At 39.1% G+C, this 14282-nt stretch overlaps 1 protein-coding gene across 1 annotated transcript; it reads right to left on the bottom strand.

Moving 5' to 3' along the window:
* Window positions 1–275: 275 nt before the first annotated feature.
* DIO2 (iodothyronine deiodinase 2) lies at window positions 276–9410 on the bottom strand. Its single transcript, XM_047079713.1, is given in 3 exon segments — window positions 276–298; window positions 301–871; window positions 9183–9410. Coding segments are annotated over 3 exon segments (816 nt in total). The 5' UTR covers window positions 9405–9410.
* Between the last annotated feature and the right edge of the window lie 4872 nt (window positions 9411–14282).

The raw sequence follows: 14282 nt of genomic DNA, 5'->3' as shown, positions 1-14282 counted from the left end.
TGAATACATGTTGAAACAGGGTTTCTTCCTCTACATCTTGGGATCTTTTTACTCAGGGCTTTTCACTAGGAAGAGATGTGATGGGGCTACTATTTAGCCAAATGCCATTTGAGTGGTAAAAGAAGTATGGAGATGTTAGAAGCTTATGTTCTTCTGAAACGTAAATTCCTGTCTTTCAGGGAGACAATGAGACTCAGTTGAAATAGTGGATTCAGTTCTTAGTTTCCTTTCCTTTACATAATTAAAAAAAAAAAAACTCTTTTACAATCATACCTTCAACCAGCTAATCTAGATTTCATCTTTTGCTGAAATTCTTCTCCAGCCAACGCCGGACTTCTTGAAGGTTGTAGTAGAAGGGCCCCTTCCCTCCTAGATAAGCAATTTTCTGTCTCTGCACAATACACACACGTTCAAAGGCTACACCATAAGCTACATTGGCATTATTGTCCATGCGGTCAGCCACAACTCGGCACTGGGGCGGCAAGGAGAAATGCTCCAGAAGCTGGTGGGCTGCTGCACATCGGTCTTCTTGGTTCCGGTGCTTCTTCACTTCAAAAGACAAAGAAGAATCACCAGGCACTGCCCAACCATCTGAAGGATGAGCCTCATCAATGTAGACCAACAGGAAGTCAGCCACTGATGAGAACTCTTCCACCAGTTTGCTGAAGGCTGGCAGCTGGCTAGTAAAAGGAGGTCAAGTGGCTGAGCCAAAATTGACCACCAGTGGACGCTCAGGGCTGGCAAAGTCAAGAAGGTGGCACTCGCCTCCATCAACTATCTTCACCTGGGCACCATTTCTACTGTTGTCACCTCCTTCAGAATTAGAGACATGTACCACACTGGAATTGGGGGCATCTTCACCCAATTTCACCTGATGGTGAAAAAAAGAAAAAGGGAGAGAATACCATATGAAATGCATTGTCACTCCAATTCACTCTATACAAAACCAACCAGCTCTAATACAATGTGGGATTTCCTTCATAGGATATGATAAATATATATTGATTTGAGTAAAGAAGCATCATGGCTGGTAATGTAAAGAATGGCCCTAAAGAGTAAGTCTTTTTCATTCTGTATAGTCATTGAAGGTAATTATTTTCATCATTGAAGGCACCACATTCAAAGAACCATTGAAGGCACCACTCTTTTCATAATTATGTTGAGGCTGGTATTCTTTACTAGCTTAGTCTGCTGTCAATGCTGAGCACACATTATACAACAAATGATTAATTGACTTAATTTTAAAAGTTAAAAGTGAATGGTCTACTTTAAGTGAAATTGTCAGAGCTGTGGGGGTTAGGTACCTCTTTTTTGTATTCCCACTTCTGAATTCTAAAATACTCAGGAAAGACCTTTATATTCTTGCATGATGCTAATTTACCTAATCTCCACCAATGGACAATGATACCAATGGGCTCAATTCTTGGACAGAGCTAGAAATCTGAGGTCCACCATTTACTAGAAGGGCTACTCCCACTTCACCTCTTCAGTGCTTCAGTTTTTCCATCTGTAAAATGCTGATAATAATGCCTGTCTTCCTCAGACAGTTATAAGGGCTACAACATAAGAAAATGAGCTCTTGTATACTATAAATCATTGTGTGAGTATAGGTTCCATTATTAAATGCCACCCAAATATATGAAACAGCATATCATCTTTCTGGGAAACTCTATGTTAAAAAAAAAAAAAAGACTATCCTCAGAAGTAATTTGATCTCTTCTCAGGATGATGTCCTTCCTAGAGGTTTCTTGAGCTACCACTTACTTTTGGGTTCCCATAACCCAAAAGTAATGGAAATGAGTTCATTTCCATTAAACAAATGAAATAGAAACATAGAATTATTCCAGAATTATTTTAATTCCTCATTTTTCATGGGTTTTCGTTTTGTTTTCCTGTTTTTATCTAGGAAATCACAAACCATTTACTTTTCTATCATACATTCTATTAACAAGCTCCTCTGAATTTTAAAATACTCAGGCAGGTATAAAAGAAGGTATAGAAGAAAATTGTTCCACATGCCCCTTTGCAAGTGGTTTAAATAGCTGAACATAGAATGAAGGAAAGTTTGCTGGCCTTTGGATCTGTAAATTGATAATAAAAAGCTTGCAACATAAAAGAACCAATTACTTCAGTTTGAATTAACACAATCAGATCTTCCCCTAGTATGGTTTAATCAAAGCCAATAACATTATGGACAACTTACGACAGCCCAGTTGATTTTTATACGCTATACTTAATATTACAAAACACTCCCAACTGGATCGACTTATTTCCCTCATATAAATACAGCCACATATAACACTGTTAGTAATTGAAGTCACTTAGAAGTAAATTGTTAAAGACTCAACAATCCAAACTGATGTAAAATACTCAAGGGCTTTCATTCAGAAGCTTCTATCTAATGTGAATGCATAACTCATTTTAACTGTAGAGAAAGAAGGAAAGAAGTTCTTTCTCTCCCTTCTGAAAAATCCTAGCAATGCAGATTTGAAACAATACTATTAGTTTTCTAAAAATCTTAAAATAACAATCTTCTTTCTTAGAAAAGGAAGCTGTTGGTATTATTTAAATAAGTACATTTGTTTTTAGTTACTATCAGGGAGAAAGTTACTTTGTTTATATTAATTTTCTTGGTTAATTTGCAAGTTACCCTAGATGGAGAAATCTTATAAACCACTTTCAGCTGGGTTATTTTATATGAGGTAAAATAACACCTCACACATCTCTGAGGTATGAAAATATGCTTAAAATTTAAAGATACACACTTTATAGGTATTATATATCTTTTAACCTACCTTCTCATTAGATTTTTCCCACTTAAACTGTCAGTAACAGCTCTAGAAGGGCTGCTTTCAATGATACTGTGTTGTGTTCCTCAATATACTGTGATATAAAGATCTGAATGCATTCACTCTAAATCCATTAAATGCTGTAGTGACTTCTTGTGAAGTCAACAACCCATTCACAGAAGAAAAGTCATCTCTAGACTACAGACTTGTAGGTTCTTGGTAGGTGGAAACAACCATCTGGTTTTTGGAGTCATGTTAAAGACCTCTGATGCCCCTGACTCTCACCCAAGCAGAACTGCTGATTTTGCATTATTCCTGATTATTCAACTGAATAATCTCATCTGATACTTCTGTCACAGGTGGCTCTCATATTACCTGTAGTTAATTTTCTTAGAAAATTAAAGCACCTTCTCCTTCCTCTTAGTGACAATGTCTATAGTTCAGCCACATAATTCTTTTCAAAGTACAGACTTAGAAAATTTCAAACAAGTACAATACCTTCACTCTCAAATTAAAAATTAGAAAAGTTACCAAATACATAATACTTTTGTGTGTGTGTGTGTGTGTGTGTGTGTGTGTGTAGTGCCGAGGGCAGCACTGGCATTTTATTAAGCTGGAAATTTTGTTGAATGAATTAGTAAATGAACGATAGCTATTATAATCCTAGGGGTCAGTGAAGAATTTTACACTTAATAATAACCTAGACCTGCAATGAACATAATTATGTTTGGGTGATGGATATGTTCACTGAGTCAGATAATTCAGAAATGTGAATCCTGGAGCCCTATTGTAGAGTTCTGCCATAATCAACAACGAATACTGTTGATCTGCTCTTGATTATCTTGGCTCCCAATGTATGAAATCAAAGAAACCAATTCTTTTTATTTTGCTCTGCAGCCATGGGACCCTACTGCAGATCGGAATGTCATAAACAGTGTGTTCATGAAGATGACTAGGTTAGAGAAAATGCATAGGTAAGACTAAAGATATTAATAAAACTACATGGGGAGAAAAAACCCCACACCCATTATTTGTAAGTCTCAGTGTAAGTAGACCAGTAGTCTACTTTTATAAACATCATATACTAATCATAAAATTTGTCCATCTTTGCTAAAACCTGCTGATGACACTTTAGCAACAATAAAGAAAAAAAACTTCAGAAATTTAAAAAAAAATGGAAGTTCACTTTAAACAAACAAAAATAAATCTTTTAAAAGGATATGACTGTCCTTTCTCAATTGCCATTTGAGACCAATATCATTTCTCATCTTCCCATTTGATCTCCGTGAAAATTAAATTCCTATTATGAACAAAGTTTCAAGTGGAGAATTTCTTGGTTTGCTCAGTTATATGCCCTGCTGAGATGGAATGGGAGAATCACCATTGTCTTCAATGATGGAAGATTCTTTGCTTTCCCCAGGAGCAAAGCATTCCTTGACAAAGAGCCAAAATGATGAAGAAAATAAAGTTGGTCCCATAATAACATTTAGGCTGCAGGAAAGAAGCTCAACAAAAACAAGTTATCCCCTGGTACTCTCAAACTTTGTTTTAATTTCCCACAGTGGCACAGAAAGTCTCCTGGCCACAAGTTACCTATCATCTTAATTTCTCCTTCTTAGAGGGTTTGTGTTTGGTTTTTGTCCTTAATGAGACATATTTGCCAAAGAGGCATTCAAAAGGCATTTTTTACTCTTGCGGAAGAGTAATTAGGTCGGTACCTCTTTCCCTGCCAGCATTAGCTGCTCTAAAGAGAACCCTGCCCAGTATTTAATGCCCAAACACAAGAAGCATCATTTCCACTAATTGGTCTTGAAGTTCCGATGTTCCCAAAGGGTCCCTTTATTTTCCAAGGATCAGAAAGGACATACGTAAAATGTAATATCGTCATCACTGACTTTATCTCTCTCATCTGCGCTATTACAGTTGTCCTTTCCTATGTTTGTGTAATCAACATCAACACAACACCAACAAGGGAGTAAATAAAGGGCTTCATTTTTATAACACATGACCTCTCCAGGCAGAATGCAAATGTTGTGATAGCCATATTTATAAATATGAACAAGAGGGTAAATATATGGCCTATAAATTTGATTCCTTTGATGATAGGATTCCTTTCACTGACAATGTTCAGTGCATGGGGAAAAGGATAATACTGCTTTAGCATGTGGACTCTGAAATGCAGGGCAAGGGGAAAAAAGAACCATTCATCAAGCAGAAGCTGGAAATAGAGCATATACTACTAACCTTGTTTTTTTTTTTTTTTCCTCTTTTCCACAGCCTTAGAAAGGCTTCTGGACAAAATATCACCTCATCTCATGATAGGAAGTAAGGCAAATGATAAAAATGGGGGTTGGGTGTGTGGCAGAACAATATTTACACATCCTTCTTGCTACACAAAAGCCCTAGGATGGCTTTATTAACCATCAAGAAATTTCAAATTCTTTGACATAATGACCAGGCTACATCAGTGTCCTTACAAACATGGCCAAACAATGATTAAACAGTAATTTACCCAGGTACATTCCAACTGGCCAAATAAACCAGAGTTGAAGAATGAGCTACTGACTCTTTCCTCCAAGTTCAACTCCTCTCTGGTCCTTCTGTTTTCGGTGCATGCCTTGAAAATGCAGCTCTAAGCTGTATCATTTCCTAGTGTTTTATCCAAGTGATGGATAAACTCTGGCTGGGGCCTCCTTTGTGTTCTTTTGAGAATGTTTCTCTCTTAAGAGAGCTATTTTCCATTGTAGAAACTAGTGTCAAAAGGCTGGAGGTGAATGAAGAGGAGGAGGATGTTAGAGACCCTTTCAAAACCAAAATTATATGTTCAAATGAATATGTTTTCTGTATTTCTACCGCAATATTAACTGCATAGAAATTAAACTGCTTGTCAACATCTATACTGTGTGTTTACTTTTACACTTCATTTAGGTAGGAGCCCGGTTCCCAGACAGGGGAGTTTGCTTATTGGTTGCATTTTCGAGTCTTGGAGTGCTAGTACAAGGATGCAGTGTTAGATGCAATGACACAGATTAGGAAAACTTAAATAACAAACATCTGTTATTCACCTCTGTCCGTCACAAGTTTCCGTAGACTTTTTTTCCATCAAAACCCATGCATGGAACTCCCTATAACCAAGAGCAAATTATCTTTAAAGGTTCCACTCTGGAATTAATTTTAAATTCCATTCAACATTTTAATGAAGAAGGGTTGTTTTTATTTTGTTCTATTTTAATTTCTTTGTCGCCCCCTCCAGGAGCCAAATACAGGGATAACACTTTTACTGCACTTTCTCTAACTATCTCCCCAAATATCTGACCTTCAACGAGGGGAATTAGAAATGACATGCCTTGTGTATGGCAGGTGTGCAAACCCCTCCTCCCAGAAATCTCTGCTTCTGAGGGTGGCGGCCTTGAAATAACGTAAGTCGGCATTGTGAAATACCATGGTGCCACCTCACACAAAACTTCCTCCAGTGTGGCTCTGGAAATGGCCACACCCAAAGACAGCGTCACAGATGAAAACAGCAGTCAGGGAAGTCATTCAACTTATTTTAGAGATTCTGAGTGACCCTCAAATGCCACGACAGCTACCACCACCCTTGTCATACTTGGGAGACAGAGGAGACCTAAATTCAGTGCAAGCTGTGTTCACAACGTTTCTATTCATTGTACACCCAGTCCAGTCTTGTCTCTGGATATATGGGTTCCTGGTTTGCGCCTTCTCATGGTATCTATTATATAAATCATAAAAAGCAAACATAATAACATCAGCTATGAACTCGGTCACTAATCAAATCAATAGAAACAATACAGGAGAAGAATACATAAACCATATGCAAAAAAAAGAAAAAAAAAAGAAAAATCACTTGTCCTTGTCAATTTCTTGGAATACAATTAACAAAATATTGCTACATAATGGAATGCTATATATCAGTGAAAAAATAAACAATCAAGTTTATTGAAGAGACATTTGTTTGTTTTTCCTTCTTTATTTTAATAAGCTGCTTGATAGGAAAAACAATGTCACTTAATATTTGTGGGTAACAGCACAGCCCCCATGTTTTATGTGAGATATCTATGTAAGCACATATTCATATATAAAATTCTCCTGAGAAGTGACTTTTCTTTTATTTATTTATTTTTTATTTTTTTTAAATTTTTTTTTTCAACGTTTATTTATTTTTGGGACAGAGAGAGACAGAGCATGAACAGGGGAGGGGCAGAGAGAGAGGGAGACACAGAATCGGAAACAGGCTCCCGGCTCTGAGCCATCAGCCCAGAGCCCGACACGGGGCTCGAACTCACGGACCGCGAGATCGTGACCTGGCTGAAGTCGGCCGCTTAACCGACTGCGCCACCCAGGCGCCCCGTGACTTTTCTTTTATAGGCAAATGTTAATTATCTTTCAAAAAAGTAAGAGTTTAATATGCTGAGCTCAAGCCATTGGCATCTCCATTTTGTCTTCCTAACACCTACAAAATACAGAGTAGATGAGGGAACTTCCTAATTCATAAAGTGCCTGACATACTTGTGTGTTCTCCACCTTCTTCCAAATTCTTTACTCCCATGTCAAAACATAAAAAATTCACATTCAGTGATACATTTGTGGGAGTGAAATGGTCATCTCAGTATCTCCCTCCATCATCTCCCCTTTGCCCAACATGCATGTTATAATGGAGATTATATGATTAGAACTTTAAGCATTGTTTCATATCATCAAAAAGGAATTTTCACTTACTAACAAGAGCTCTTACTATTCTCTGGCCTTTAGGACAGATGCAGGTTGCTTTCAATAAGAAAGATGTGTGTTGTAGTAAACCTTCCTGAATTCTCAATGAATATTTCCTTCTTGAATATTTAATTTTCAGTGGAACAAACCTACTCTGGATTCTTTGTGACTAGAAGCTACTCCTTTTCCTTTCCTCATGTACAGATTTATTTTTCTAGGGTTGATTTATGGGGGAGTCTTCCCTTCCTCCTCTTTGATTCTGAGTTTTCATCCTGCTTCTGTGGTGCTGTTTGTCTACAATGTACCACTTCATTGCCTTCCATATGCCTCTCAAATTCCCTTCCCTGACATCTTGGACGAGGTCCCCCAGTACAGTTGGGGAAAACCAAGACTGTCTACTTTGACAGCAACTTTTGCCAAGTGAGTCCATTCTTAAGCCCAGAGATCAGCAGGAGTCACGTGGGCATAGGCAGAGGTGCCAACTGACAAAGGATCAGTGCCAAAATGCCCCCCGTTGGCCCTTGAGATCGGAGTTGAGGATGTCCTACCAACATCTCCAAGCAGCCAAAAGGCAAGTCTTAGAAACAAAGATCACCAGGTCTGGTTTTGAGAAGCAGCCCTGGGATGTGTGTTCCGCAGCTGAGTGAGGCCACTGCTCCGGTGCTCAAGGCATGTGTTGTAACAGTTTTGAGACTGTAATGAACCATAGACTTATCTGCTCTTTCTAGGACAACTTTTTTACTTTTGAGAAGGCAAATGTGGTTTCCCCGTACAAAGTCTGGATTTCTGACAGCTAGTTCACAGCTCTTTCTATTGCAAATTGATATCTAGTGACCCAGGACTCATTGCCTTATAACCACTTCAAAAGGGTTCAAATCAAATAAGCCATGGGGATGAAAAGTATAGCACAATATAGTCAATAAGTTTGTAATAACTTTGTATGGTGACAGATGGTAACCATATTTTTCATGGTGAACATTTCCTAATGTACATAATTGTCAAATCACCATGTTGTACACCTACCTGTACATTGTATGTCAACTATCCTTCAAGTAAAACAACGTCCACCTAGAGGAGGACGCTGCACACAGGGCTGCTTTCGTTAACTCTTACCTCTACCAGAAACAAGGGGGCTTTTATGCCAAATCTTACCCGCCGTGACCATTTTGTTAAGGCTTGCTAACTCTGAGGGTTCTGAGGAGCATTTTCTTTTTTCCCTCGCTTTTCAGTGCCCAGCACTGAACTGTCTTTCCTAGCGCACCCCAGCCTCTCATCAAGCAAAACATCAAAATCCAAGTTTGTTACAAGAGCAGGTTAAATGCAGCGGTCTCCTCCCCTCCCCCAACATTTTCTGACTTTTCCCAAAGTTACTCATCGGGCACAAATACCCTCTCTTCCAAAATTGCAGCAAGACATTAATGGCTCTTATTAGAAAGCGTCTTTACTAGGTGGCACAGAGTCATAACAGCTTAATACCTGTCATCCCCAAATCCAACCTGTGTGACAGGTGTGGAAGGCACAGGTAGGGGCTCCCTTGAGCGTAACGCCAGGAGCCTAGATAGCGCGCCAGGATCCCAGCCCGATGCTCCCCAGGGCCTGCGGTCCCTCGCTTGCCAGCCCCTGCCCCTGCTGACCGGGGGAGAAGCCCCTGTCGGGGCAGCTCACCTGCTTGTAGGCATCGAGGAGGAAGCTCTTCCAGATGCAGCGCATTCCCTCTGAGGTCAGCATGCGCCTCCACTCCCCGCGAGTGGACTTGGAGCGGCTCAGCAGCAGCACCACGTGCTTGAGGAGAATGACCGAGTCATAGAGTGCCAGGAAGAGGCAGTTGGAGAAAAAAACTGGCAGAATTTGCAGTGTGATCAGCAAGTCTACGCTGAGGATGCCCATCTTCTCTGCCTCCCAGTCAGTTCCCTTGTGCGCTCTGGTTCCCCTTCACCCTCTTATTTAAAAGGGGGGTGGTGATAGAGGGGGTGGGGGAGATAAAGGGGAAGGCCGGGGTGGGGGGAGAAGGAGAAAAACTAAATTAAAAGGAAGCCCAAGTTGTCTCCTCTTTCAAAGAAGCAGAAATGGCAAGACCAAGTCCAGTCTCTGCAGCCCAGCAGTTGGAGTGTGCCCATCAATTCATTCAATTCGGAGCTGCTGCCTTTTTTTTTTTTTTCAGGATTTAAGATGTTAAAAAAACAAAAACAAAAAAAAACCCACAAAAAACAAAAAACAACCCACACACAAACTGGCGTCCCCGTCCCTAATCCAGTCACCCCTCTCAGAGTCGGTGACAGACAGGCAGCTCTACTTTCATTTCTAAGCACCTATGAGACTGTGGCAGAGATTGCAAAATTTTCTTTAGCTTTTCATTGTCTCTAATGTTCAGAAACGTAGCCCGTTTCTTTCTGGAGTTGCCAGAGTTTCAAAAATGTGCTTGAAGGGTAGTTTTTCCCCTTCTTTACTCCGTTTGACACACACTTTCTGTTCTCCTTCTCCCAGCCTGTCTCTCTCTCCCTTCCCCAGGAGCGACTGACTCTTCTCTTCCTCACTCGCTCTGCCTTTTCCTTCGTGCTATCTGTCTGTGGTGCAAAGTGCCTCTCTCTCTCTCTCTCTGCAGCCCAGTGAGTCTCCCTGAAGCCTTTTATACATTCCCTGGCTAATTGCTGCAATAGAGAAATGAAAGCCTAATCTTGGTAAAGATCTTGACGTCATTGAGAAAGAGGGCTTTACTTTGGCCAGAACTGCAGTGAATAGAAAAGCAAAACTCGACAACTTTTTTTTTTTTTTTTAGGAGGGGGGGGGGGGTAGAGGGACAGTGGAATTTTGCTTTGTGATTTAAAGAGAGGGAGAGAGAAAAAAAATTAATACCTTTGCCAGTTTTCAGGAAATACTTCCAGATTTTGGGAAAAGTAATTTAATGTAACGTGCAGATTGATAGGGAAACACTCTCTCCTCTGATTATTATTATTGTTATCGTTCATTTATGAGGGGTTTGGGAAGGAAAGGATTCTGGAAAGCAGGTAGATCAAGAGGAAGAGTCCTCATGGAAGGTCTTTGCTCTAGTTCTTGGAAGATGTATATGCTTACATTTGGTCTTTATACCTTTCTACTCTGACAGTCTCTCGTCAGGTTTGTGACCTAGGTTCTTTAAATATTTTTGAGTCATGATCTTATTTAAGAAAATTCAAAGTTCTGAGGTGGAAACTTTTAAACTCTTTGAGTACCATCACAGCATTTCTCTAAAGCTTCTTGCAGAAAATTAATACAAGTTTTCAATTTTACTGAAATTTCCAATGCAAAAAAAAAAAAGAAGAAAAAAGAAAGAAAAATAAAAAAGAAAAAGAAAGAAAAATCTTCCACACAGACATAAAAGTAGTTAAGTGATCAGAACTCCTTTTCTTTTTGTTCCATTTTGCCTATATGCAGATTAAATTAAAACTTTTTGTCACATGGCATTAAGATGCCATAAGACTGAAAAATAAATTCTTTATGTGAGCTCTTTCAATTCTACTCTTCCCTGCTTCTGTTAACATAATCCCTAAGAGACCTGAAGCTTTAGGGACTCTTCCTATTTCCTTGCAAAAAAAAAAAAAAAAATTAAACTTGTACGTGGTTAGGAGAAGACTTTGAATTGGTTCAAGAGCCACAGTGAACATTGCTCACCTCTGCCATTAGTCTCCAGGAGCGATGGGTAGTTAGGCAGACAGCGCTTTGGCAGAATGCCATGACCCTTGCCTCATTCTAGTTTTCCTTCCTCTCTTACCTAACAGATCACCTTAGGAATTATGTTTTCATGGGAGAAGAAGTAGTAAGTACAGATCCTGGGATGGGGAAATTGAATTTAAATTGAGAATTAATTAGCTGACTTTTTTATATACATATTGCTCTCACTAAGCATGAGCTAAGCAGAAGATGCAAACCTGTGGGTCAGTACATTTCTATGTTTTGTCCCTGTGGTGAAAACCTGCAAGATCACAGAAGTAATTTAAAAGCCTAAAGCAGGGGTCATGAATTGGTGGGCCAATGGGCCAAATTCTATACATATATGCATTTTATTTGATTGGCCTGGTGCTTTTTGCCTTTAAAAAAAATAATACAGTGAGAATGCTTTTAATTTTCATGAGACCAGGGATTCCTGTCTGCTTTCTCTACTGCTGTCTCCCACCAGTTAGAACCATTCCTGGAACAGAGTAAATTCAAGGTGGATGAACTGAATGGACCAATGGGCAGGGTATGCACTACTCCACACTAGGGGGCACCATTCACATTCAATATGATATGACTGTGGTGTCCCAGAATTGTACACCTGGCTGGCCTTGGATGTGACCCTCCCCATGGACACAACCCTGGCCATTCCCTATTGTCTTAAAAAAAACCTGATACCTTCATCTTTCTCATTGGTTTAGCCCATTATGAATCTTGGATTTACATTCCATGGACTAAATTTTGAGGCAAGATTTCAGAGCTTAGAGGAATGAATATGAGCCACATAGAAAAACAGTTTTCCTGTGACTAGTGTACATTGTTAGGAAAAGAATATTATTCATATACATGATATACATTTACTCCATTCATTCTCTCAATCTTCTCAATATCCTTATTGAAGGGGGAAAAAAAAGAGAAGGAGGTGATAACACGGTATTTTAACTAGTGTAGATGGGAAAGCTAAAGTGCCAGATGAAGTCCCACTCCACCATGACAGAAGGTGTGGAGTCAGTAAATGACACTTCCACTCACTGCTCAAGCCTTAAAATCTCACCCCTTCTCAGACATTCACTTTGACCCATTTGAATGAAAGCAGTGCTCATTTAAGGCAGAGGCTTTAGCAGCCATACACCAATTTTTCCTCACTTGTCATTTGCTTTCAAGGAGAAAGGTATGATTAGAAATGGCAAGCCAAGGAGGGGGATTGGTAGAAAATCAGAAAAACACTTTCTTTTTAAATGCAAAGTTCAAGGCACATCCAAAGTACAAATGATTATAAATCAGAATGACTTTTTCTTTTTTACTTTCCTTTCTCTTCCTCTCTTCCTTCCTTCCTTCCAAAGTCAGATGTATGCGAGGATTGTTTGTTTTTTTTCAGTGGAAGAACAAATAGACACATAGCCAATCTGATTGTATCATTTTTAAGATTTCATCCATCATTTTTTAAATGAATGAATAAATGAATCACAAAACTGAGAGCCATTCATTTACCTGTTATACAATCTGTCCATTCTAGAAATTACATTTCTCCAAAGATATTTTTTACACATGGTTTGCTTGTTCTAATTATTAATAGTTATTCATCACTTTAATTTTCAAGTCATTTTATATCTATGAAGTAACAAAAATAATGCATATGGTGACAGAGTATCATATAGATGCCCCATCATATAGATGAGGGAAAGTGGATTCAGAAGGCCGTAGAATCAAAGCTGATGTTAGGATATTTTCCCCAACACTGAACCTCACTTTTTTCTTACATAACTATTTTGTGGGTCCTGGTCATACTCTGAAAATTGAAACCCTTGCCAAAAGTGGTTGTGCTAAATTATTTTACCTTCTAAATTGCAAAGGATATCTGGGATTTCACATCTGTTTAATATTGCCCCAATTCAAGCTCCTGGTTTGGATTTCATACGGTCATTTCAAAGGTTTAGATATCTTCTTGGCCATGTAAGCTTTCTTAGCAAGCAACATTGTAATGAGCTAATTGCAAACCAATGTGTGGCATGTTGGTTCAATTTCTCCATACAATGTTGTGCACAGGTTTTAAATTCTAAACAGAGGCAGCCTGGGGCAAAATGCTTTGGGTTTTTTAGTAAGTGTAGAACCACTATAAAATTGTTTAATTGTTTTTTCTTTCCAGAGTAAGAGAGCATCATATCAACCACTGCTTCCTTCTGGTTGGAAAAAATAAGAATATGAGTGGTAAATGTTCCTTTGGTCTGCTTTTTGACTCAAATTGAGACTGAGAGCATGAAGTTGAATAACTTGAGAGCAGACTTGGAAATTTCAGGGATAGAAGCTATCACTGCTATCACTGCTATCACATTATTGTTCTATGAATGAGCCAAAGAGCATCCAAAGAATTCTGTCAAGTTAATAACTCATGCTGTGGATTTTTAAGAAGTCTTATTTCATAGAATTTTATTCCTTCTAAAATTCAAACAATTTGTTAAATATAGTTTAAAAATGGAGTTTGATTATTCCTTTATTAAAATCTTGTCAGATAAATAGATTATAAATCAAAAAATGCCTAGTCAGGACAGGTATGTTTATTTGAGGTTTGGGAATATGATTGCCATACACACCACCCCCTTCTTATCAGAGAAGGAAACCAGAAACTGTGCAACCCTCTGTCTCTAGTAACTCCTGGTTGTGCCCAAGAGGGAGTTATAATGAAGGGTTTATACCACAACTACTGAGTCATTCAAAATTCCCTGTGGGCCCGTCCATTCTACAAACAGAGCTGTGTTCCCTGCCTTGTGATGAAAGCACCTCAATGGATAAAATACACAACCCCAGAGTAAACTCTGACACACCTTGAGCAAAGCAACTTAGGGCTGGGGCAGAGAAGGCAGACGCTGTGGGAGGTAGGAGCATTCTATCCCAACAGCTCCTCTTAGGTCCCTTCACAAGCCCTGGCAGAAAACACAGGCTGAGGTGTTAATGCATTCTTCCCTCAGAAAAGGCTGCTACTCTTTTGTTTCCAGGCCACCTACGGTAAGACAGAGAAGGAAAGGAAAAGGGAAAAGACAAGAGGAAGGGGAAAGGAGAAATGAAGAGAAAGAAGAT

This window comes from Lynx rufus, unplaced genomic scaffold, assembly GCF_022079265.1.
Source record: "Lynx rufus isolate CCGP_SWC_20201006 ecotype Redwood Valley unplaced genomic scaffold, mLynRuf1.p SCAF_17, whole genome shotgun sequence".
In the NCBI taxonomy this organism is placed as follows: domain Eukaryota; kingdom Metazoa; phylum Chordata; class Mammalia; order Carnivora; family Felidae; genus Lynx; species Lynx rufus.
The sequence above is the reverse complement of the archived record's forward strand: the minus strand, read 5'-3'. Positions and strand labels throughout refer to the sequence as shown.